The following is a 27941-nucleotide window of genomic DNA, read 5'->3' as shown; positions in this document are numbered from 1 at the left end:
CGGATAACGGACACGATTGATGAAGAGGGCTATATAAATCATGCTAGTATGAGTTACAACTGGACTTTTATTATGTGCTTGTAATTAAAGTTCGTCTAAACCCAATCGCAGCTCAGAAGGGGGAGGAGCGTGAACATGAAGCAGCTGACTGCAGTCCTGTGTCTCGCGCTGCTGTCCCTTGTCAATGCCTACCTCATCGTGGTCCCCGAAAACCGCCCCCCTGTGGTGATATCCCAAGACTGCAACGCCACCGAGCGTCAAGCGGCCTTGGCCCTTGATGAGATAAACAAAGACCGAGATGATGGCTTCATCCTCAGCCTGTACCGCGTGGTCGACGCCCACCTCCAGTCAGATGTAAGTGGTTCCCGTTGCACGCATTGTACCTCGGAAAGCTTAATGACCAGTGCTTAATTTGTGCTTGCTGGTTCCGGTGCTGAGCACCGGCACTTATTTTTGAGGGCCGGGACTTATTCTTCTGCCTCAAGCATTTGATGTGAGCAAAAGGCACATTTGGGAACGGCGGAGGAAGAGAAAAGGGAAAAAGCGTCACAAAGTGAGAAAGCAGAAAGCTGCCAGAGTCAGCTGAAGGGGTAGGGAGTGGCTGTAAATGGATTAAAGAGGCCCGAGATGGTTTCAGGATTACGCTGCCCCAAGGAGGGCTTTGGACACCAGCACGTTTTTATTTACAAATTAAGCACTGTTAATGACACAGAGTGCTCTTTTACTATTATTTATTGTTGATATATTTAGAAAAGGAGGTAGCAATGTATGCAAAAAACTAAGAAAAATCGGTTTGTCACGTTACCATCCATTTATACTTCATAATTTCTTATTGTGGGAATATATTTCTTGAACTGCTGCTGATAAGAGACTGCAGCCACACTCCCCAGTGTACCCTTGTTATCACACTCAGTATGTTGAGAGGCTGACAACTCGCCTTTAGATTCATTTCATCTGCCATCTTTATGAGAGAGAGCGCTGCTACCTAGACCTTGCGTATTACCGGGCTCTTGTTAAACTCCGTCCCTCTCAGTTTATTTTCTTGGGCGATTGCAACGTTTCCTGTTTCAAAATGTCCTACATTTCATCATTCACCTGTGAGGAAACTGGCCGATTCACAAAAAATGCTGACAAACTCTAAATCGTGCGTTTGTGGCAGCGATCTGCATTGCATTGCGGACATTCAGCGCTTTAATAACTGGCAGGAGCTATCTGTTGAAGACACTATTCTTGTTTCCCAGATGTATGCCTGTCAACCCCAACCACGCAACACCGGATTATCAATAGCGCAGCCTTAGTCAGTGAAATGTGCAAAACGCCTTTATTTTGTGTCCTAGTTTTATCACTTATCATTTTCCATGTGGCTAAGCCCCTTGTCCTACATTGCCACAAACATTTCCATTATTTGAGGGCACTTGTCCCACTGCACCAGGGGCGGCTCCTCCGTTTGGGCGCCAGCAGCTGCCAAACTTCTACACTACAACTAGAATAAACTATGTTTATTACTGTTGCAGTGTAGGAGGGGCACGGCCACGGGCCATGACGAGCACATAGGGGGAGCGCTCAGTGCGCATGTATGTTTGGCCGGCCATCTCAGGCCGGCCAAACATACATGCGCACTAACCTCTGTCGAACCCGGCCACGCAGTGCCTGGCTGGACACTCCGACCAATCCGAACCCTGCTGTCATGCAGGCAGCAGCATGACAGCAGCATTCAGATTGGCCGCAGGAGCCTGTGCATGCGGCAAAGGCAAGAGGAGCACGAGGTGGCACCGGCGGCAGCGGGGCTTTCAGGTAAGTTTTTTTTTACATTTATTAACTCTTCTTCACCACCCCTCCCCCCGCGCGCTGCCCTGCCCCCACCACGCGCCTCGAGCCGCTACTGCACTACACCTTCCATTTTAGGGGCTGATTTACAAATGTACTTCATATGGGTAGGCATTATAACCATTTGTGAATGTTACTAATTTCGGGATCGTCCCATGGCAAAACTATTCGAACATCTATAATCCTAATCCCAGGAGTCACTTGCAGCAGCAGATTTTCTCTTGAGGCCGCATAAAACACAAATTGTGATCTATTGGTAAATATGATGTTGTATTACAAATGTTAGTCAATAATTTAGCTGGGGGTGCATGAAAATTGCTTTTGTGTAAGCACACAAAATTACTCAAACATTACACGAAATGCAAAATTGACACGTGACATTATATTTTAGCATGAAATGCGCCCTCAAATCCATTTTGGATGCCAGGATGTATTTCCCGTTTAGGAAAGCACAAAAAAACCACAAGTGCTGGAAAGAAAAGCAGCTCACTTTCTAGTTATTCGTCTTGTTCCTTTTTCTCCTGCACTGCAATTTTGTTGCAAATATGGCTTTTTTGTGTCTTGTGGCAAACATGTATAATTTCAGGAATTTCAAGTAGCAAGAGTAAATCAAAATTCACAAAATTACATGAGCCTAGGCCAGCATAATGGAAATTTCAGTGGGGCCCAGAAACCACACCTGAATCTCTTAATGTTTTCCCATTGTCCACTTAAAGCATCGATGAGTTTAATTAGCACAAACTTCTTCGCACAACAGGATGTTCATGCAATCAACTTCTGCCACAATGTGCAAAGCTTCCAAAACATTCACTGATATGCAGCACAGATTACCCCTTTTGAGCACTCTAATTGTACTAATCCAGGTAACATTTTTGACATATCCTACTTCTAAAGATACTTAAACCATAACCCTTTGCTTTTAGACTCACAACTGTATTTACAAATCTACCCAGTCACAGAGTTGTAATGTGTGCTTTCTTTGGATGAAGTAACTACAATGTCAGGATTGTCATGAAAATATAATAGATATTTTACATTGATATTACTTATTTAACCGATTTGAGGCCTGTATTGAATTTTTTGGATGCACCTACCAAGGTTTTTGAGAGAGATTTCTGGTACAATTGTAACTTTTAAGGCATATTAACCAAAATACATAAATACATAATATTGTCAAGATGTTTGGCGGATCTATAAAAATTTAAGATTCATCTTCATATAACATATTCAGAAATAAATGCTAGCGGAATTTAAATCTCGCACCCTTTTCTACTAGTTCAGAGATCAGTATGCTAAAGTTCCATGAAATCTTGACGTTCAAGCAGCAGCGCAGACATCTAGCTCTTTGCACAAGCATCAGCATAACCTGTAGGTCTGAATTTAGTGTGCTAATGCATGCAAACACAGAAATGTAAAACGGTTGTTTGCAGGCATCATCACACGATAGATGGACCTATTGAACTTGCTAATGCTTGTTTAATTAAAGTTTTGTATGTGCCTTAATGGCAAAGGAGCTTAATAAGTAGTTTCATCATGCCTTCTTAATGTTATTGGTATCTGGCAGCAGATGAAATTTTGTAATGAAAGTTGTCAATGTCTACTTTGTTCACGGCATGTCTCTTACACTCCTGTATCTTTTAAGTAGTTTCCTGTGCCCCCTGGTTTCAGAGAATAGAACATACCAAGAGTAACAAATAGAAAGCATGAACACAAATTAAAAATAAGGCACAATTGAAGTTTACTCTTGGCTTAGGCTGATATGTCTGAAGGGAAATCATGGCTGGGGACTGGTAAAAGGTTACAGTGGCATCCACTTGCCTATATGTCATTGATCGTAGGCTAATGTCCAATCTACTACAAAATTCCCACTCTGTCCCTACCTCAGCATGGTTTTGGTGTTTGACAACTGCTGGCTCTTACTTTTGCCACGGGTGGAACAGGGGTGCTGCAGGCATTCACACTTCTTGCTGAAATTGTCATTAATGTCTTGAGGAGCAAGGCAACCATTGATTTCACCAAGCCCAAACTTCTGCCCCCGCAATAATAGACCCTCCTGTCCAGCAAGATTTACATTGACTGCCTGAGGAAGCATGGAGCATGGAATATGTTGCTAGGCATACAAAGCCAGTGTATGAAAACACTTCCCTACCTGGTAAAATATGTTGGCAGAGCCAGGAGGCCCGAAAGGCCTATGGAGTATTGGCTGTCTCCTGCTCAAATATGCAGATTTCGACACAAGCAGTCCTATGAGATACTCCTTCTCAGGAATGTCCACGACTCTTCGAAACTCTCTGTGGATGCACTAGAGAACATTACCTACCTTCGTCTCCTTCAGAAAAGCCCAGAACTCGTGTCTGTTCTGCTAGCAGTTCATCAAGACATCTTTAGTTTCACTGTAATGAATGTCTCCTCAATATAAGTAGTAGTCAATTCTTTTTTGAAACTATGTTTCTGGTTTCTCTCTCTACTTTACTAATTCTTTGAGTGTTGCAAATTTTCTTGTGACATGTTCTTTGCCATTTACTGCTATATGCAAAACTCACTGACACATTTTGGTGCAGACTGGCCTATCTGCAACTGTTAAATAACTAACTTACCAAATGTACACAGAAAGCAACTTGAAGGAGGAAGAGACAACTAGCAGATGTGTGTTGCCAAGCACTTCTACCTGGTACAGAAAGGCAACTTCAAAGTTTTCTAAATGGAGGTTTAAGGTATTCACGAGACACACAGAAAAATAAAAGGTTATCCTCTGGCAATTGTAGTAAATCCAGACCATATATACAATAAAACTAATGTTAATGTTTTGATTGTGAGCTCGTCCCTCCCCAAAATGGCTGCCATACCTAAACCTGTGTTGCACTCTCAACATAAACAAATGTATTATTTCAGAGATTCTATTAGCCAAACCTTTACAAAATATTTAGCAGTCACAGGCGTGGCCATCCATGAAAAGGATGTGAGGACAGTAGATGTGTGTATATGTTTTTTGAGCATTAAAATTAGTTGTAAAAACATAACAAGAAGGTGTCCTTCAGAAGCTTTTGTGCATCCCAGACATTAAAACAACTGTAGGGAGACCCCGAACCTTCGTTTGATTAGAAAAAGATCTAGGCCCTGCTCACGGGAGTTGGGATGAAGAGAAAGCACAAGGGGGGAGGGGAGGGCACTTTTTCCTGTGCTTCCCACTGAAAGAAAGCCCCCAACCTTTTGACTTCTGTGGACCCCCACTTTATCAGTACTGGAACCCAGGGACCCCCACTGAATCATTATTGGAATCTGCCCCCCCCCCCCCCTTGAGTTAATACTGAAAGCTGGGGACCTAATCTGTTAATATTATTACATTTTTTAAGCCACTGCGGACCCCCTGAGGAGGCTTCACGCCCCCCAGGGGTCCCCGGACCACAGGTTGGGAACCACTGGTTTAGACTTTTATGTCAGTACAGTTGGCAAGATCGTTTGAGAGGCTCTACTGAATGGCTAGGAACTCTAATTGCCTTAAATATAGCACTCTATGCCTTTTGCACCCAAAGCAAGCGGCATAGAGTGACCTTTTCTTCCCAATGTTCCCTGAAAGAGCATCTCCAGTATCTTGCACCAGCTAGTGGGGTGACCACGTTAGCTGCCGAAATATAAACAAAACAGCTAATCCCGCTTTGTTATTATATAAATGTGTTATGTGGCAGCAGCGTAAGGATTTAAGGGTGCGTGCCCAGGTCACAGAGCCCCCCCATACCCCTCCCTTTTGACCAACCTGCTGTACTATAGTGAATGCTTATACATATATGACATTTTAACTTTTCATCTATATGTCAGATTTTTAAGATTCCAGTCGTTCTGTAGCGTAGTGCAAACCGGGATAGCGAACGTTGCACATCAGATACTGCTACACTTGCCACACATTGCAATGGATACATGTATAAGTGAGTGTTTTCGTGAAAAGTGCTCTATGTGGTTGGAAGTGTAGTTTTTTAGTAAATATTAAACATTTGATCAGGTATTTCATCAGCTTGAACACTCACTGTGTGAATTACATTTGTATCCCTTTTCTAGGGTGTTCGGGATGTCTATTTCCTAACAATTGATGTCCTGGAAACAGATTGCCATGTCCTAAGTGGAAAGCCCTTTAAAGATTGTCACATCAGGCCCATTCATCGAACGGCAAGTACTGTTGCAGCAGACAGATTTATGCTCAGAATGTACACATCACCTAAAGTGTGTTTGAAATATGCATTTTGTGGAGAGGTTTAAATTATGAAACTGCTTTTATGTATCCTCCATATAGAAGGCAGACATGACACTATAAAAAAACAGACACACAAGTACCTATCCTAGCTCCAACAACAACCATCACCATCTGATCAGCATATTCGAGAATGCCGTCTTGCAAACATAGTACATTCTGCTGGGAGTTACCGCCTTCCACATGACGGTGTACGTCATCAGCCACTTACATCAGTGCTCGCTGCCATCATGACATTGTACCAGAGCACACTTTGTCATGTACTCAACTCCTAACTTTTTGCAAGTCATTTGCCTACCTCAGTATATATCCACAACGCCTGCATTGCAAAGGCTAGAAAAGAAAATGCAAAGATGATTGATTCTCTCCCAAAACACTAGGAGGCTATTCACAAAGTAATTTTGGTGTTTATAAAGTCGCACTCTTTTAGTATTTTTTTTCGTACACTTACATTCCTTTGTGAATTGGTCACAAAACATGTAAAATGGGAATAGGATGGAAATAAAACAGGACTGTTCCATAAAAATATGTATACTATTAGGGCAAATGGAAATAACTATGACTTCCATACACTTTCTACTATTAGGAGTAGGGTGTTGGGGCCCAGTCACAAAAGTCCCACCGTCACCTTTTTGTAAAAGAGAACTCCTGTAGTACTGCATTCCATACATGCTTTTGGGAATTTGTATTTTTGGATGCCAGAATCTAGTTATTATTAGTTTTCATCATCTCTAGTTATAGAGGTCACCAACCATGATGGACTTTGCATTCCATCTTGCCACATCACTGCATATTCCACCATCCTTAACACAAAAACACACACACATGCACACACACATACACACAAACACACAAAACACACACGCACACACACAAACACGAAACACACTCATACTATTGATCAACACACAATGTGCACAATCAGGGCTATTCACAAAGGTGACTTACACTTTTGAGTAACTTCACTACTTTTGGGCATTCTCCATTTCCAGGTGTAATGTTATTCAAAAGTATAGACTTGCGTGACTTACATTTCTCCACCTCTTGTAATAGCGGGTAGAGCCAAATTTGAGAGTGTAAGTCCTTCTTGTTCTCCTTTCAAAAGTGTAAGTTACTACAGCCAAAAATGAGCAGTAATAAGGCCAGCACCATACATATCCAACCACTGCTACTATAACACCCTCCAAGGATCTCCCTATGTTAAAATATATTTTGTTAAATAAAAATGTAAATTAATTATATATATTGATTTTAAATGTAGAACGTGTTGGTTGGTGATTCTGTTACCACAAAAATAACATCACACATTCATTTCTCAACTAGATGTATACCAATATTTGCTTAAAATATTGCACAACATGACAACAGTTGATTTATGTAGTGCATGCATCAAGAAACAAAGGACATGCTATTATTCAACTAAAACCTTGTGCTTGATATTATATTACTCTTGATATGATTATTCAACCAAAGAATTAGAAGTACTAAGTGAGAAATCTATAGGCATTATTGTGCGAGAATTACCCGTCACCAAATCTATGGTTTCCACATTGTAGGGTCCCTTTCATGGGTGAAGAACAATTACCCACACTACATTTACTGTATAACTTACAAAAGCTGTTCATAGTTCCTAGGGTTGCTGATGATTACTCAGCAGCCCATTGAGAATGTACAGTCTGGGATGTATTGCTTCCTTGTTGCCCCCAAGTATCCCTTCTCTCTCCCCCACTACCAGGGAAACTCAGAAGCAGCCGGATTTTGCATATGTCCCCGACTTCCTTCAGGTCCCAGTGGCAGCTGGAAATGATCCTGCTCTAATGTCTCTTCAGTGAAAGCAGGAGAGAAGGGAGAGACTGCAGAAGGAAGGAAGTATTTTGAATTTTTATCAGCTCAGGTCAGGGTGCTTGGAGTGCTGACACAAATTACATTTAGAGCCCACATTCTAAACCCTTTGAATAGCTGGAGAAGTGCAACCCACTTTTCTAATGGTTGGCAGTATGCAGAAATGTAGGAAAGTCCTCATTTTTGCCCTGGTCACCCCAAACCGTTTGGACAGAGACTGGTGGTTACTGATTCTTGGCTGTGCCCCGTGTACTGCTTACCAGTCCCAGGGCCAGTGCTCTATGTAAAGTGGATATGCAAATTAGGCTAATTATAATTGTCAGTATCAACCTACCTATAAGTCGCTAGTATATGGCAGGGCATGTAGATTTAGGGACCCCAACATAGGTAGTGCACCCATAGGCGCATTGCTGAGGTGCCCAGTGTCATTTTAAAGGCAGGCCTGCCATGCTGGCTTCTTTTAAACTAAAGTTATATGCAAATTCGACTTTGGAATAAAAAGTAATCCCAAAGTTTTAAACTACCTTATTTTACTTACTACCTTATTTTTACATATAAATCACCTCTAAGGTGTGCCTTATGTGCCACCTAGGGAACTTATAAAAATAGTTTTATAAGCCGTGGTGAGGTAAAATAGCCAAGTGCATGGGCCGTGCAGGGGCCCCAGGGGCCCCCAACAACCCCCATTCCACCAGTCTTTCCATGGCAGTGTTAACCACCATGGAAACGCTGGTGGATGGGGACTCGTAATCCCCAGGGCAGCGCTGCCCTGGCGGATTACAACCGCCGGGACCGCCAGATGCAGGCTGGCGGCAGCCTGGTGGTGTTGCGTTTGGTCCGTGGTGGCTCTACCACGGTCATAATGGGGCAGTCGGACCGCCCTGTCTGCGGCGGTCCAACCGCCAACACCAGGCTGGCAGTCATAAGACCGCCAGCCTCATGATGAGACCCTAATCCTCTGAAAAATAATATCTCTGGTTCCCCTTATTTGATTCTATTCATTTTGATGTCAAAGTAAGGATACAAATAGTTCCTATTTTTATAAATTGGTTTTAGATTTTTAAGCTGTTTCCTGTGTTTTATTTAATTACTGTTTTGCGATACTTGAATGCTTTACACGCATTGTCTCCTAAATTAAGGCTCATTGCTCGTGGCCAAGCTGCCAAGGGTTGAGCTGGGGTTAATTTATTGAGACCTAACTGAGCATAGTGGGGAGTAGTGGCCTATTGCTAAGTGTAGGTACTTACCTGCCCTTACCAATAATCCACTTTCCAACAAGAAACATAAATATGTTTTTAATGGGAACTGTGCCAAAAGGCAGCAAATTGTTTGCCAAACATGTATGTGGTACACCCTGTTCCCCGTGCAGGATTGGTGGGAACATTTCATTGCAAAAGATTTAAGCTAGTTGAGATGTGCTGCTCAAGACTTGGGACCTACCCAAAAAATATTACTGTTGGTAAATTACTGGAGAAATTCTGTCAGATACATGGTCCAACAACTTCATTTCTATGAGCTTGAAGACTCACATTAATGAATACTTTGATGACTTAATGTGGCATACCACCAAAACATATGGGACCATGGCAGCTAGAGAGTCACATTAGAATTGCACTTGTCTCTGGTTATAACCATTCCATATCTTTTCCTCCAGGTGTTTGGTCGGTGCAAAGCAGTCTATTATACAAGTTTACTTTGGAGAAAAGCCCGACTGTTCAGTTACAGCTGTGTCCTCAGTTCAGGTACAGTGTTGTTTCTTATTTCAGGATACCATGTAAATCTATGTAATAGAACATGTATGTCATTAATATGCATTCAATAATATGGTGTACCATATACTTCCATGGGTTATTTTGAGCTTAAGCGTGTGAACTGCAATCTAACAAAAATGACAAAATTGAATTTGAACTTATATTATTGTAGCATGATCCAGATATGTAAAAGGCATGTAATGTAGATAGCAGCCTGGGCAGCAGGGCATAAAATATTATGCAAAATTGTAGTCTATAAATAGATTTCATTATTGTTTTTTTCTTTCACAGTTCCCCGGGAGTTAATTTCCCGCATGTGCCCAGACTGTCCAGTTTTCACCAGAGATACAGATAGTTATAAGACAAAAGCTGAATCAATGGTTACAACATACAACAACGAAAGTAACAACACCAACTACTTCAAAATTGATTACATAGAAAGGGCAGCTATGCAGGTAATCATAACAAATCTCCTGGCGAGACTCGACAAGCACTTAGAAGGATACTCTAGGAATGGAGGCCACCATGTAATGCTTGTGGTTTTGGAACTTTAGCTCGACCAATTCCCCTGTTCTCTCTTTTCATAGACTTCAAAAGTACTTTATTTTCTGTCATATTTTCTGTTTCTTTTGAGTCTTTCTTATGTGGATTTGCCTGGATGGGACCCTTGCTGGCTATGTGTACGGGCACATATTTCACTTCAGTGATGAGGGAAAAGCTCATCAGAGATTGCTTGGTGTCTAGTCAGAGGGGGTGGTGGCCTAGTGGCTTTGATGCAATTGTTCTGCTTCATGTGGGGTTCAACCAGTGCTTAATTTGTAAATAAAAATGTGTTGGTGCCCAAAGCCCTCCTCTTAAACAGGCGGCTGCTGCAATTAAATGTTCGAACACGGAATACTAAGGCAGCGTAATCCTGAAGCCATCTCGGGCCTCTTCAATCCATTTAAAGACACTGCCTGCCTCTTCAGCTCACTCTGGCATCTTTCTGCTTTCTCCCATTGTGACCCTTTTTCATTTCCCATATGCGTCTTTTGCTTGCAGTAAATGCTTGAGGCAGAAAAATAAGTGCTAGCCCTCAAAAATAAGTGCCGGTGCTCTGCACCGTAAACAACAAGCACAAATTAAGTATTGGGTTCAACTAATTTGATTGGTCAGTCTTGCTTGGTAATCACACAACATAATTAGGAAATGGTCGAATACAATGCATCTACGCTCCCAGCAGTGAAGAAACTTCAAATGAATGATTTAAAAAAACTTTAAATGCAGCCTACATTTTACATATGTGTATTGAGGTTCAAATTTAAAGATCTGTATTTACATTAGGGCGGAACAACCAACACATATCAGTAAAATCAGCAATTTAAATAATCTGCACCCCATTTCTTTCATAGCAGATGTTACAGGGCAAAACATAACTCAGTGAGTTGAGTTTTATTGTGGGTATCCATGTGCCTCACAAAGATCATACATTAGAATCCTAGCAAGACCAAACAATCTTTTTAATCTTCCACAGTAGATATATGGTATACAATTTAATTGAGTAAAAGTAAATTTTTCATTTGTACTGGTTGTCTGTGGAAAAATGAGGGTGTTAAGAGTCATATAAAATAGTCAACCATTTCTCTTTTAAGTCATTGATACAGTTTTAAAGTTTGAGTGCATATGATTTCTATCCAAATAGTAAAAATATTAGTTTAATGCAGTGGTTCTTAACCTTTTTGAATCCGGATACTCCGAGTGAATCATTATTGGAATTTGGGGCACCCAACTGGGTCATTATTGGAATCTGGGGACTGTGTCCTAAGCAGTTTTGATGATTTTTACCCCTGATTAATACACTAAAATACGGAAACAATCATTCATCAAATACACAAATCATTAAATATTTTGCTTGATTCATAAATTCCTCAGACCACAGGTTAAGAGTCACTGGTTCAATACATACCTTATACGTCTTAATCTAGCAATCAAAAACAACTCTTACAATAGTACCTTTGCTCAGTGGGCAGTAAAAGCTTGCAGGACAATTCTGCATCCTGAACAAATTGTTTGAAGTTTTAACCTAACTTCAAATCAAGAACCACAGAGCCCTTGCTCCAATTATTGCCTGGCTTCAATGTGTAGGTAAGCTCACTTGGAGACTTTAAGTCAAGAAAACCTAAAAAAGCAGTAATCGGACCAAAACATTCCATATAGTGCAGAGTTATTAACACATCACCTTCAGTGTTACAACCACTGAATTATTTTCAAAGAAACTCACCTCCAATTATTTCAGTTCAATGTTTTTCAGAGCCCTTTTGTTTCTGTGGGTGGGATAGAAATCCTTTGAGTCCCTTTGATTGTTGTGCCCTCATTTATGCTTTCAGAATCAAAAATGAAATTGGATGGGTTACATTTGATATCTCATCAAACAAATGCCGCCCATATTTTTCCATAGAAGTCAGGTACTCCATAATTTTTTAATCAAGGTGTGCAGATTTTCACCAAATTTAAATTACTTCCAAAACTTTTGACATGGGAATTTACAATTTTCTTTCCTCAAAATGTTAAGTGAATGTCTATCTGCCATATGTGCAGTGGTCCTAAATTTAACATTAGAACAAGAATTCAGTTTTCAGAGCATACCATTCACACATAAAAAGTTGGAAGTGTTCTCTGAGGTCTTTGCTGCGAATACCATGATAGATACCTCTTTCTAAATTATTTGTTAACTTCATTTACACTTACTAAATATGTTGCGTGGTATACATAGGTTTCTCTAGATGGTTTTTAACCAATTGATTGAGTACAATTTTTAGGTTCTGGACTCTGATTCAATCGATTACATTTTTATTAAGAGGCTTTTACTAAAGCTGTTACTTAAAGGACCAATCAAACCTAAAATATATTTTTAGATTCGCTTCCTTATTGTTTGAAGAAGTGGAGTAATAATGAAGTACCAAGTTTGCAGGCAAGTTGCATTAGCTGTCTGTAGTTTGGGGTTCATGTCAATAATGGTAGACAAGTGGCCTTATTTTTGAAATTCACCAAACCCCAGGCACAAATATACCAGTTGCCTAGACAGTTAGCAATCATGTTCAGAGTCCTCAGTTTGGGTAGCTAGAGGACTGTGAAGTTGATCATGGGCAATTTAAGTAGATATCATCATGGAAATAAAAAATATCCCTTTGCTATAGAAGCTGTAGTGTCAGTACATACAGGTAGCATCAGTGAATATATCATATTTTGGGGGGGATTATTTGCTTAAAGAAGTATGCATCATCTGAAAGTGCAATGTATTTATACTTTTGTAAATGAGGACACTTGCAGCATTTTGGTTATTATTTGCTTACCACTGAAACATGCATTGCTTTGCTTTCAGTGGGTTTTTAAAGCGGCATACTTTGTAGAATTCACTATCCAGGAGACCAACTGCTCAAGGTTAGAAACAGATGTTTCCCACTGTCAGTTCCTGGACGATGAGCATGCTGTAAGTACATGATTTATATTACCTTACTACTACTTTTTTCTGTTACCTTTTAAGGATATATGGTGGACCTTCAGGAAGGTTTCATAAAATGGAGTGATCCTTTTTCGAACCTTTCACTTCTATATCTTTTTTGAGATACTCGTGAGGTAGCAAAATATAGCTGCAAAATATAGCTGTCCTGTCACAAATCAGCTGTTAAAAATTAAAGGAGTGAATGCTAGCATGATACCCATAACTAGTCAACACGTTAACCCATCTACTACCACCCCACCCCACCCCACTAATGTGAAGACGGGGTGTACACCAAAACTTCACAAGTGCAGGGCATGCTGTAGTATCCATATATAGTGCTGACTACAACAAGTCAAAAGGGTTGTCTGTGGAGCTCCATTATAACTGGTTGGTGCTACTAGTTAACATGATCTGGTACAGCTGGACCTGATGAACCTTCATTGGGTTTTAACTTGCACAAAAGTATTCAGATAAAAAGTATCATGTTAAGCTATGATAATGCTCTATCTAACACAATGGGGTGGTGGCAAGCTAGAAGAGAGGGGGATAATTGCTCAGCCTGTTCACCAACTGGCATTAATATTAACAGGACAGCAAGACCTAGGGCCCATGTAACAAAGGAGTGAGCTTTTTGAGCTTACGCTTGCAACCTCATCGGCAGTCGATACAGCTTTTGTTTGCTTGTGTTGCATAGACTATCATCAATCTATACGAGCAGGATTACATCAAGACTTGTGTCTTCTCTATGAGCTGTGATTGGTTATAGCTAAATACGAAGCTTTGCAAATACTGCTTCATAGTCACAGTTTGATCCAATCTTGATGCAAGCCATTGCAATGGAATTTGTCCGTAGAAAAAACTAAATTATTTTAATGTCTAAATGAGGGAGACCAAGTAGACTGACAGACAATTGCATTTATAGCACTCACACTACTGTTGGCAGTGTCTTGTGGGTCTCTTGGAGTATTGTCTGCCATTTATCCACCCAGTCCCTCATAGACCCCACTCAGAAGAGTAATTTACGTTTTCTAGTGGATAATAATGTGACCATACTCCTCAGACCAGAGCAGTTGCTAGAAGGTGTTGCTTTAAAATTACTCAAAACAATCATGTCCTTACAATCACTGAATCATAGGACTGTTTTAGCTACTGATGCAACAAGTGTAAGCATTTACATTTATAATCTCTCATATCATGTTTTTTAGCCTCCTTCATCCACAAACATGCACACAGTGCCACATACTGTCACTCCCAAAGTCTGCGATCTTATAAAAAGAACACATATCCACTGCCAGATGGGTTTTTGCTGACTCTTTGCAGGAGATAGGATCTATTTTAAAGCTGCCTGTCTGGAATTCAGGCACCTGGTTGTCATAGCATTGGTTTAGGAGAACTCCATTTTCTATTGTTAATTTTATTGTAATGTCAGAGCAGGTGCGAAGTTAGTGTGAGGAGGTCATATATGAAAACAGTCTGGTATACAAATCAGCATTCGCAATTCATGACATTACAATTGGGTATTGAGGACAGTGAAGCTATAAACCGTCCTCAGTGTTGTTCTGCACATTTTCTTTACATTCCCCTTGCAAGTAACAAGTGACCACCTACATTTGTCCTACTTTCATAACTTTAGAAACTGAAGACTGGAAAGACTCCTTCACAAGAGTGTGTAACCAAAGGTGACTGTTCTACTAAGTCCAGCATGCCTCAACGTCTCAATGAGGCAAAATTGACTGTTCTTTTTTGAGAATTTGCTGAATTAACAGGATTTGGGATGGGGTGCAGCAGTACTCAAATGGGCATAAAACTTTCTGAGACCAACAAACCAATTTCACATATTTATGGTCCAGAGTGGACTTGTCCACCTATGATGCACTCCAACAACGGAGGGAAGTAAATTCATCAAGCTCCAGCAGCTGCAGTGAGCACAAAATGTAGCCACCCCCCACATTGACCAAACTATCTATTACTACATAGACATTCCCCTAAAATATAAATTAATTCTCCAAGAAGTTTGAAACCACGACCACAGAGTAGTCTGGATCATTCCCTATTTCTTCCTAAAACCACATTGGAAGGGCAAGCAACATTCTCAATCAATTTTAGTCAATTGGGAAAACATGGGAATACATGGGTGGGTCGAAATGGACAGCATGGAGATAACAAAAATTAAATCATCTTTTCCCTGCTCTGGATCTACTTCTACCCAGGGCCACTGGAGACTGGGAAATAAATTAGGATTATAGGATTTTGGAAAATAACAAGCCTTTATTAGTATTTCTAGTTCAACTCCTGAATGTTTCCCTTAGGATTTCAAACTGTGATTCCGGCTGCCGTCAGCTCATACTTAAAGTCCTAATTCTTGTACTTAATACTGTATGGTAAAAATGAAACAATGCTTAAATTGTGAGTTATGAACTCTGCTTATTTAAAAAACTCTGTAAGCAATGTTCAGTGCCTTACTCTTGGTCTCAATGATGAAGTAAAACAACCTACTAACAGAACCCATTCTGAAGAAAATTAATACCTGCCTGTGGTACTCAATGAACACTTGATTTACATTTCAAATACCATTAAACTTGATTAGCAATAACCTTAACTATTCTGTTAATCTTTGGTAGTGCAGCCTATATTCTTTAACAAAAGGACTCCTAGAATGCAATAAGAATACCCTGCTGCTCTTCTTGACTTCTGTCGCCACATTAACCCACATAAGATGAATGTTGCGGGGCTGTTTAGGAACACTGACTTTATAAAAGGAAATTGTAAGAAATGGGGCCTAGTTGGCAGAGGTATGCACCCTGTCAACGTAGGGACCAACACTCTAGTCAGGGTAAGTCAGATACACACCTTAAATTAACCTGTGCTCATCCTCTGGTAACTTGGCACAGAGCAGACAGACTCAACTTAAGAGGCAATGTGTAAAGTATTTGTGCAACACTTAATGCAGTAAAAACTGTGAACACACCACACAATAATAATCCACACCAAGTTAGAAAAATGAATCTTTATTTAATGAAAAAAATACCAAACTGACAAAAATCCAATTAGTAGGAGTTGAGATATTAAATTTTAAAGAATATCTACAAACAAAATGCTTAAAAGTTTAAAGCACCAACTGAGGCTATCTGGTTGTGCTAGACCGGGTGAAATCCAAAATTTCAGGCTGGCAGCGTTGGAGCGTGGGCTGACTACAGGGACCAACCTTGTCCTGCTGAAACAGTTCTTTGAAAGGAGAAATGTGTCGATGTCGGAGATCCGATGTGGGGAGCAAGAGGGCCGATGCAAAGGCAATACATTGGTTCCAATCCATGCAGTCAAGGGATGAGTCGACAGCGAGCCATGCAGTCATTGATGTGATGATGTGATGTCCTCAAGGTGCGGCATCGAACCCTTTATGATAAAGGTGATGTGTCATTGTCGAGCCATGCAGATAGTGATGTCAAAGAGATGCATGGGGGCTGATGGCGATACGTCGATCCTTAGCTGTGCAATTGGTAATGCAAAGTCCTCATTCTCAGTGGCAGCGGTGATGCATCAGTGTCCAAGGGAGATGCAGCAGTTCCAATTGGTGCAGTGCCAGCACTGCATCGAGTTCCTCAGAACACAGCTGCAGAACCCTCTTCCAAAGGCCTAGGATTGGATTGGCACCACATGGCAGGACTCATAGGTGGCAAAGTCCAGGTGCTGTTGGAGAGTTGTAGGCAGTCTTTGATGACCCTGAGACTGCAGAACAGGGGACATGCCAGCAAGCCCTTGGAGTCACTTGGTTCTGGGGATGTAGATAGTCAGGTACAGTCCTTCTCACTACCAGGAAAGGAGTGCAGCAGGCAACAGGGCAGGTACAGCAAAGCAGGAGTCCGGTAAGTCCAGCAGAGTCCAGCAGAGTGACTGTTCTTTCAACAGCACAGCAGTCCTTCATTCTGGTAGAATGTCCACAGGTCCAGAAGTGTGTTGATTTGATGGGGTTTAGAGTCCAGTACTTATATCCAGTCATGCCTTTGAAGTGGGGGAGGCTTTAAAGGGAGAGCTTTGAAGTGCACATACTCCCTGCCCTTCCTTCCCTGGCTGCAGACACACTACAGGGGGTTATGCAGCTCCTGGTGGGGGGACGGGCACAGCCCTATTCAGATGAAAGAGTCAGCCCCTCCCTCCTATCTACCTCAGGAAGACCCGTCAACCTGGTGATGGCCCATCAGGATGTGAAAGACATATCTCAGCACTCTTTGTGTGTGACTGTCTAGAGGGAATGCACAAAGCCCAGGTGTCACCTACCCCAGACATGTATTCAGGGACAGGCAGAAGGCACAGAATAATTAAAGTAATAAAATACCAGCTTTCTAAAAATTGCATTTTCAGACTTAAAACTTGAAATCTGACTTGACTGTAAGTTGTGATTTTAAATTGTGAGTCCAGAGACACCAAACTCAAAATCTATTGTTCCAAATGGAAATTAAATGTATAAAATGTAATACGGTAATCCCAATGTTAACCCATGGGACAGATAGGCCTTGCAGTAGTGAAAAATGAATGTAAGAGTTTTTCACTACCTGGACATGTAAAACTTTAAAGTATATGTCCAGCTTTTTAAATACACTTGGCCCTGCCCTTGGGGTTGTTCAGGGCCTACCTTAGGCGTGACTTGTGTGTATTAAAAAGGAAGGTTAAGACCTGGCAAGTGGGTTAACTTGCAAGGTCGACATAGCAGCTTAAAGCTGCACACAGAGGCTGTGCAATGGCAGGCCTGAGTCCTGTTTAAAGGACTATTGAAGTGGGTGGCACAAACAGTGCTGCAGACCCACTAGTAGCATTCATTTTACAGGCCCAGGGCACATGTAGTGCCCTTTACTATGGGCTTACAAGTAAATCAAATATGCCAATTGTGGATAGTCCAATGTTACCATGTTTTAGGGCAATAGCACATGCATTGGCCAACAGTGGTAAAAAGCCCAGAATCCTAAAGCCAGCAAAAATGAAGTCACCAAAACAGGAGGTCAGAAAGTAAAATGGCTAGTGGAAACCAAGCCCAGGGTGCCAGGTCTAACAGAAATTTTAACACACACAATGACCCAGATGTCATGTGCAGTTCATTTATATCAAGTGACTTCTTGATAAAAGGTTTATCGTGCTATTCTCCACCACACATCCCCCCAAACATGCCTGTCCCCTTAGAAACCTGTTCAGATAATTTGGCAACACTTTCCTTCAGGGGGGCCAGGGCCTTGGCTATGGCCTGTGAGAGTAAAACATCCACCTTAGGAGGTAGGGTGCGCTGTGAAGGGCCCTCCCCTGGGGACAGGTTGGAGAAAAAAATCGTGGTCCTGCATGGACTGCATTGTAGAGGTGACACAGTGGGCAGGCAATAGACAGGAGAACGCCTTGTAACAATATGAAGGGTAGCCCTCCCGCGGTCCTGTCAAAACAAAGCCCAACGGCTGCTGCGCACGCTTTTTGAAGCCGCGCTATGCTCCCTAGCCTGGAGCCGACCTTACCGCAAGCGCGGTGATTCACTGGGGTTGGAGGGGTTAAAAATGAGCCTCAAGCTCAAAACCCCTGTCGCGCTATACTGATAGTGATTGAGTGCTCACCGCTCCTCGAATTGTTAAGGAAAAGTGCTCCGGATTGCCAGAGTAGTGCAGGAGAGCGCCCTCTGGTGGACCCGACACGTCACTGCAAATTGAATCTGCGCTTGGGCTAAAAAAGCCTACTGCGCGCGGTGACATCTAAGAAGAGTAAACACAGAAATTATGCAAAAGTAAATGAACAGCTCAAAGGCAGTAAGGGCAAAGAGACTTAACTGACGTCGAGCAGTGAAGAAACAGGAAGGATGGGGCCAACGGAGGATATATATACAGACTGTCGGAGAAGGAAGGATTAGACACTGGTTACCATGGAGATGATGGCTTCATGGGTGTTGTAGTTTTGAGTTACTGTTGAACTTTTAACTGGCTGTTTAATAAAAAGTCAAGAAAGATATGCATCATCCTCGCCGCCGTGTCCTTAATAGAATTTAAACTTTCCTTCTCGATAGCTAGGAAATTTCTCATTATCCACTACACCAAACACATCATGTACTTCAAAGGCTCTTGGGTAGCTGACAGTCTGGAATCCATCCAGGCCTGACGCATTGACAAAGCTGGTTTAGACTTTTGATCTCCTTCTGTGACCTACTGTCTTGCCTGAACAAATGACAGGGCGCCTGCCCACTTAGAGTGCACCTTAGAGTTTTCCTCCTCCACACCCACTCCCAGCACCCACTGTGTACTGTGCTCCCTGGCTGTCAATGGAGACATCTTGATCAGACAGTGAAACTGACCTAGAGGCAAGGACATTTTTGATTTCCTGCTACTTCCTTTAATTAGTTAACACATAAACTTTTGTTTTACTTCTTTGAAAAACAATTGTAAGTGTTTTGAAAAAATATAATCTAAGGAGAAGTACCACATATATTGAGAGAGACAGCAGAATTTTGTCCATTCCATCATTTGGTCCTAATGCTTGAAACAAGGTCCTCCTTCAATCCCTAAAGCAGCACAAAACCCTAACTTAAGGATACCGCACAATGTAACATCATCAAAGTTTAAAATCTTGAACTTTCCCACCTGAATAATTATGTACCCCATCGCCATTCTTCCGTTTATACATTTAGGCCAAGCAGTAAGGAATGTGATTGAAGTGGAGTTGTGAATTAATAAATGAAAAATACCAAGGCATATGTGCCTCACCTTTATTAAGGGTTACTGTTTAAAGCAGAATACAAGCAAAACAGAGAACGTTGCTCTCCTAAGAGTCAATTCATAGAATATATGAAATAGAAACATAGTATGCTGAGGTGTGCACTCTGGGTCACTGCATTCATTTCCTGAATAAACACGAATTCGTGGTCAAGATGAGATCTACATTTCTGGGGATGAATGCAAGGATATAGGGCAGAGCACATTGTAATAAAAAGGGGTCTTGGGCTGAGTTTGCAAAGTGGAGAATTTCCGGTTTTGAATCTCTGAGGCATAAGTTACTTTTCCTCAACCTTTCCTGCACATATGGAAAAGGTATAGTGATACCAATCCTGTTATCAACATTTTTGTCTAGGGGAATCATGATCTTCCTTCCATTGGCATAGCATTGGAAAGGTATACTGCATTTCTCAATAAAATCAGCTGAAACACAGCTTCAGAATATCCTTTGACATTAAAACCGAACGCCCTAAAGCTCATCCCATTGGAATAAATAGCAGGGAATATACACCCAATGGGACAATATTTGTCTCAAAGATTGAGGATGTAGGGACTGATTACCACCTTGGTGGAGGGGATTTCTCGTTCCCAAATGTGACGGATATCCCGCCCGCCGTATTACACGTTCCATTATATCCTATGGAACTAATAACACAGCGGACTGGATATCTGTCACATTTGGGACGGAGTAAACCCCTCTGCCAAGGTCGTAATCAGGCCCATAATCTTTTTGCCATATTTTTGTCATACAATATTTCTTCGTAAATATTCTGCTATACAACTGCTATAGGGCATAAACATTCGTTGAAGAGCAGTGAGGTTAGTGATCCGTGTGGGCCGCCACATGGAGTTACTTGGGTGTCAGATGTGAACCTCCCCAGTCTTATTTGCTTTGTTTTATTATGGGGGCAATGATTTCCAAAACTGTGTTACGTACTTGCGTATTGTTACAGTACTTCCTTCCAGCTCACAAAATTTAGTACTATAATTTTCACTAGCCAAGACTTCCCAAGAATGGCCTCCACTCTAAACATATGCACACTGTTTGCACTGTTTGCATCAGCAATGACAAAAGGCACAACTGGAACACCCAGTAATCTTCAAAACAGAAGAAATGCACATTAAATGGATATATTGATGTGATGATGCAATATGGTAGAATGTAGTAACAAGTATGAATCATAATGTGTTTTCTTTACTGAACAGCATGTGGGTTTTTGCAAGGGAAGTATATCTGAAGGGACTGAAATGCCTGATGGGCCGCCTACAGTGTCTGTTAACTGTGACATCTATGATCCCAAGGTGAAGTATAATATTTAAATGTACAGTCTCAGATTTGTAAATGTTCAAAAGACAGCATCACATGCATGAATGCAAACACCCCATAGCAATCTTTCTCAACTCACCCATTGTTTGAATAGGGTTCATTTTCAGACTCAACTGGTACTAGGCCGGTCATAGCCATCCTAAGGAAGATAAGATATTGGTGACAAATGGAGTACACCCCAGGATGCTAACTATTCACATATTGTCCACTGGCAGTTTTTTGCAGGAAGATCTGGGAAGGGCAGGTGTTTCCTACCTGCTAAATGTCTAAATAGGATTTATGGTGAAAACTATAACCCTGGTCTATTGAAGAGTGGTGACGGTAATGAAACAAGTCCCTTTATTCAAGGCAGCAGAGCAGGTCCGACCTAGATGAAATTATTTCAGTCAGTCTAAACAACAACTGAGCGTTTGGTTTAGTAGTTAGAGCAGGAAGGATTGATGGAAATAACCTACTTGGATCTTACCAAGGCCTAGGACTCTCCTCTACATGAAAGCTCCTAAAATGAAGAAAAGAAAATAGTGGATGGGTTGATGGCCAGTATCACACAACCTGTTTTCATATTTGTATTTAAAAGTCATAAACATAGAAGGTGTTAGTGTGGCCCCCACGGTGGTGAGCTGTATTGGTAACTTTGAGGTGATACAATAAGGGTTCTTAGTGAATAAAACCTATTCGCAGGAGATGTGGTGACCAGCAGGATGTCACAATGACTGGTACTATGTCCTTTAAAACATTTATAAAACATATGGAAGGGTATGTCCCTTCAATATATTGAAAGTATCCAGTTTTGTAGTTGATCGCAAGCCCTAAGCCAGTGTTGCTACACAATTCAACTGAAATAGCAACAAAGTCATGAATTTGGGTTGCAGAATACATGGAGAGTAGATGATGATGGAAATGAGCATTGCAGTCCATCCAATTAACCTACATTTTTGTGATGAAAGGGTCAGAAGCAAGTCTATTGACTGAACTGACGATTATCGGTGACCAAAATAATCTTTTCAGATTGTTTGTACATTATTATCACCTTCAAATACTTTTTGGTCCCTTGAGAAAGCTTATAGGGCAACTTTCCTGATTCAAACAAGTGTTGGCTGTCCTGAGAGTGTACTCTGAGGAAAATAATCAATAAAGAATCACTTTCTACCCTGACCTAGAGTACAATACGCAATTTCTGATTATGTGCTGGGTTGCTATAACTAAACTCAATCATTACAAACATTCAAAGCAAAGTCCAGTCAATCAGTGGGATTTTGAGGAACATAATCAACGGGTTCCCTAACAGAAAAATGTTGTATAACATGTGTAGACAAAAATACTGAAAAAACAGCACAGAAGAGACCAAAATGGCAAAAGGTATGTTGAAGTGATTATACCAAGAAAGATGGTGCATATAACACGGTTTAGCCTATGAGAATGAATGGTCAGAGAAGAGACAATAGAGGGAAGAAAGATTTTCAGACACGTAAATGAAGAGGCATATAGCCAATAGACATCTTACATAAAGAGAATCACAAGGTATAACTAGATCAAATATTTAATGTCGCAATTAAAATGTGTGGTACATACCTTGGCTCATCATAACAGCACAAGACCAGAGTTAGAGCTGCGAAAAATTAGTCCACGTTGCTAGTGTGTGTGCACGCTAATCCGTGTGACTATGCATTCTTGTGTGTGTGGTCCTGTTTCTGTTTGTAGTAATATCCAGACACAAGATGGATGTCATCCCCATCTGCAAAAGTTTGAACTTAATGAAATTTGTCCCATTGGAGCTTGAACCCATGTCCTAGCATTGTATTCAGATGTCATTGATGTGTAGCAGAATTCTCAGTTGATTTTAAAAGATGTTGTCTACATTATAAATCTAAATTCTCCTTAGAGTGCTCTGTTGATCAAATAATTGCGTATTGCAATGTTGATTCCTATTTTGATAGCATTAATATGGACAGGTAAGACTACAACACTGTCAGCTCAGCTTTTTCATGTCTCACAACAGTTCTAGGAAGGTTAGTTAGCAGGGAGGATAGTGATGCAAAACATTGTTCGCCTGCTCATACAGCACACTATGGACTGAAAAATGTTTTACACGTTAGTGTTACTCTGTAGCAAGTCTTGCAGTCCGACCTCTCAATCAGGTTTGCTTGAAGAGTGTGTTCTTCAGCAGTTTCCTCAAAAATCGCAAGTCTGACTGCCTCGAGGATATTCTAGAGCCCGAGGTCACTGAGGTATGCTCCAATCTCTTTGTCAGTTGAATTGTCGCCAATAGATTATCCTTGTACTGGTTCATCGCAGGCCCCTAAGTGTTGTGCAGTGAGGAGCCAACTTATTTCTGGAATCTATGTCCTTGTAATTAGCCTGTGCAAGAGGAATACAACTTTAAATCTGATCATGGTTTCAGCTTGGAGCTAGTGGATTGTTGTTTCATGAGGTATTAACATAACTCTCTGTCTTCTAGTGCAAAGGTAGCCTGAGTGTCTAATTCTGCATTTGAAATCTGTTCATGGGATCTCTGGCTAGGCCTGGGTAGACAATGTTTCAATAGTCAGTTCACACCAAAACATATGTGATCAGCTACACCTGGTGATTTGCTTGGAGCTGTGGTGATTCTGTAAGGACTATGGATAACTGGACATTAATGATTCAACAACTTCATATAACTAAGAGCTGAATGATAGTTCAGTATCAAAGATAAGGGACATATTACTCAGATTTCCTCCTGGGGTGAAACTCTGTTCCTAGGAATGAGGAACACTGGAGGAGTACTTTTGTGTTCTTTATGCCTTTTAACACTAGAATGTTCATTTTGGTTCCAGTGAGCCAAAGGACAATTCGCAAATATGTTACTTTGTTTGGATCTTGGGGTGAATGTGGTGGTGTACTGCATGCATTCCTTGGGAGCCGGGCCATCATCTGAAACCACATGCGCATTATTCTCCAGTGCAGTGACACCCTATGTTTATTCTAAATAGTAAAAATTGAAAGTGCCTACAGAATGCATAGGTATATGAGGATTCCATTCACCTGCAATAGGCAGAACAATTTGTATGTGGAATGCTGGCAAGACAATGCCCCGTTAAGAACTCGACCCTTATTGGTGTCGGATATGTAAGGTTCTGATATAACAACCCCTGCAGCCTGTTGTACCATATTCCATGAGCACAGCAGATGAAGTGTCATAAGTTATCAGTATTAATGTTGCTGATGCTAAGTAATGGAGGCATACTGCACAGATAAAATAATAGGCACATCTCCAGGTATTATCAGAAGGAGTCTAGTATTACTGTATGACCTATTGCTACTGGCATTTCAATACTCCTAATCTACCAGGCATGATTGTGATCATGCTAAGGGTGCAAGAACGCTCAAGCCAATTATGTGTACCTATTCAACTGAACATTTCCCAAAGTTAAGATTAAAAGCAAACATTGGGTACCATAGTATTTGGTTGTACAGGATAAATAGGAAGTGTAGGTGCATTGCACATTATGTGGGTGTGTGGAGGACATGTAGATCAGCACAGAAAGCTGTGTGCATGTCATTGACTTTAAATACTGTTTCTATCAAATACCTCGTATGCCATCGTGTTGTGATGCACATTATGAGCCATAGTTCAACAATGCCAGAATTGAGGGTAGAATCATCCCTATAATTCTGTTTTCATTTTCAGGAGTGATGTAGTCAGTAATTCACAAGATTAGTTTCTTTGAATGTTATTCAAGAGCCAGTGTAGGTAAAGCTACCTAAAGATTTAAAATATAACTTTCAACTGGTTCTTGTCCGTTCCCGTTCTCTTGTCTCCATTCCTTCCACACCAACCTCTATGCACAAAGTCATCAGAGTTTTGAGCAATTCCTCTGGTGACCTCAGCCACAAAAATGAGCTGGCCTTCTGAAAGTGGGCAAGTTGTACTCGGGATTGTCACTCTAGAAGCTTTTTACTCTCTTCTTGAAATCATCGCAACTCTTTAGAGGTGCACGTGGCACTGAATTAATCCTGACCAGCATTTTCTGTCAAAGTCAATATCTTCTTTGGGCGGTTGTTGGGAACCAGAGCACAGGTTTTTTGTAGCAGAGTGTACGGCACCAGTGTGTGCTAGCCTCTGCTGATAAACATTTTGCTGATGCATTCAGACCATACGTAAATGATGCTCACTGAAATGGTATTCCATTGTCAAGCATTTTCTCTGCAAAAAAATCTGAATCAAGGCAAAAGTCTTCGAGCGTCTTTTTCTGTTTCTATCAAAATCATGTAGTTTCGATAGACACGCTTTCTTACATAAAATGTGTTTTTCGTCTCAAAAGTTGCACTATTTTGTACATGGGGCCATGGGGTCTCATTTACAATGAGTTTGTGCTGGGCATTTTTCATGAGATCGTAGTATCATATTTGAAGTTAACATAAGCAAGGAATCTTAAGCCCAAAGTTTTAATTTTGAGTTTTTTGCTTCAATATATTAGAAGGAGATATTCTACAGTGCCATTTAATAGGATAGGATGACACAGCAAAGCTACATATATCTTGGAAATGTGTGTTGTTTAATGTGAATCAAAAGTAAATTAAAATTCATATTCAAAATATTGATGATACCACTCCTAGACAGGGTAGTTTGTTATCCAATGGGTTAGTATTTACTTTATATGTATCTCGTTCATCTGTTCTGTAGAAAATGGAATGCGTCCAGAGAACTTGTTTGAATACTAATGTAAAAAAATAAATAAAAAAAAACTATAGTATTCTGTCTATGCGCATTTAATCATTAAAAAACAATGAAGCAAGTGACGTGTTTAGTAAACATGTGCAGAAGACTATAAACCCTTGACTTAATACGAATATATGAGATTTGCAGCTGATAAGGCACTACTAAAAATGATTTTGAGTGATGCTATAGTTAATTGAAGAAGTTAAAGTTAACAGTTTCCATTAAACATTGAATGCTATCTATGGATGTCCTCCCTTTATATTTTACCAACTTCGAATCAAATAGACTAGGAACTTTGCCTTTCTTAGTGAAATACTTTTCAAATGGATTTGAGCAAATAGCAGCTAGATCACTTACAATAGATTCAATGCTTTGCATTCCATATAAAAATGCCTCACTAGGATGAGAACATCGTTAAGTACCTTTTTTATTAGCTTGTTCGGTGTTCTGCTGACTAAGGTTCAGAATGTATACATTGTATTTTCACATTGTTGACCAAAGAAACATTGAAAAAAGCATGGCAATGGCATTCCTAAGGAAGCATTATATCTCACAAATAATGTCAATATATTCTGTGTAATCTTATTACAGAAAACTGGCCATCCTCATCATAGACACCATGATCACAACGGTAAAGGTCGTCATGGCCATGGCCACCATGGCCATGGAAAAGGACACAGACATCATCATCATCACCACCATCATCCTCATGGACAAAATGAAACTCATTCAGAAGACGGCCAACACCACAATAAGGAAGATCATGAGCAGAAGCATGGACACGGACCTCCTCCTGTTGAAATTCTAAATCACCCTGACCAAAAACATCATGGGAGCTCATCTGAAGAGTTCATTTTGCCAGATCAAACCCTTCCACCTCCTAGAAAACCAGTCTCAGCAGTGAAATACCATCAGATGGAGAATACAACAGATTTTTTCCCCGATCCAATCATTGATGACCGCTCACCTCCAGTGGTTCTTCCTGAATCTTCTCCTGTTGGCTCAGAAGGCAAAGCTGCCCCATGTATGATTGATGAATTTCCAGAACCAGTGCCAGAGAAGTTTCCAATTGACCCTTCAGATTCATCTGGATGCCCGGCAAAGCCAAAGTACGACTTGCCACTCATTGAGCCTTTATTTCCAGTACCTAAGCAACCTCTAATCCAACAATAGAAAAGGGAAAATCTTTATATGGTTTAAAACCTTCATAAACACAGTTTCAGTTAAGCAAAATCAGATTCCAATGTCATGCTATTGTGGTCAATATTGACATAGTCAGTAGTAATAAAATGATGTAAAGGAGAATATTTCTTTATCTTCTGTATTTTTGTAGAGATTTCATTTTTCTTTAATTTTCTTTCAATTAGGAATTGTATTGTTCATAACTGCAGATGGTACAGCAGTCTTAGGACCTTATACGAGGCTGGTGGCCACAAGACCGCCAGACCAGCGGTGGTGGTCGGGCAGCGCAGCTGTGGCGGCCGGACCGCCACATTAAAAGTTTGGCGATCAGATGGCCAACCAATCACCGTCTCCACCAGGATCCATGATCCCGACATGGTGATAGCAGTCCTGGTTGTAATCAGCCAGGGTGGCGCTTAACTCAGCACCACCCTTTTGATTACCACCTTATTCTCTGCCAGCCTTTTCATGGTTTCCCCACCAAGAAAAGGCTGGCGGAGAACAAGTGCAGGTGGCTATGGGGGGGCCCCTGCACTACCCATGCCCAGGGCATAGGCAGTGCAAGAACCCCCCCTAACCAGCACCATCAGAATGCACACTGTCTACTTTGCAGACAGTGCACATTTCAAGAGTGCTGGTCGCCCCCCACTGTGCTACGAGATAGCACTCAGCTCCTTTAAGGGGGCACTCTATTTCAAGGTTTTTGCTAGTCAGTCAGGTCAGGCTGGCGGAAAACTTGTAATAGGGTCGGGGGAAGTGGTGCCACCACCAATCAATCAAAAAAATTTGTAGAGCGCGCTACTCACCCGTGAGGGTCTCAAGGCACTGGGGGGGGAGTTAAGGGGGGGGGCA

At 41.1% G+C, this 27941-nt stretch overlaps 1 protein-coding gene across 1 annotated transcript; it reads left to right on the top strand.

Annotated features, from left to right (window-relative positions):
• Positions 1–58: 58 nt before the first annotated feature.
• LOC138265429 (fetuin-B-like) lies at positions 59–27223 on the top strand. The gene is made up of 7 exons (XM_069213128.1): positions 59–354; positions 5881–5988; positions 9567–9654; positions 9955–10118; positions 13025–13132; positions 21085–21180; positions 26499–27223. Exons 1-7 carry the CDS (start codon positions 136–138, stop codon positions 27078–27080), a joined length of 1365 nt encoding a protein of 454 aa, XP_069069229.1. The 5' UTR covers positions 59–135; the 3' UTR covers positions 27081–27223.
• Positions 27224–27941: the final 718 nt, after the last annotated feature.

The sequence above is a fragment of the Pleurodeles waltl genome, chromosome 11 (genome assembly GCF_031143425.1).
Source record: "Pleurodeles waltl isolate 20211129_DDA chromosome 11, aPleWal1.hap1.20221129, whole genome shotgun sequence".
In the NCBI taxonomy this organism is placed as follows: domain Eukaryota; kingdom Metazoa; phylum Chordata; class Amphibia; order Caudata; family Salamandridae; genus Pleurodeles; species Pleurodeles waltl.
Note: the sequence above shows the minus strand (reverse complement) of the source record. Positions and strands in the feature narration are given on the sequence as shown.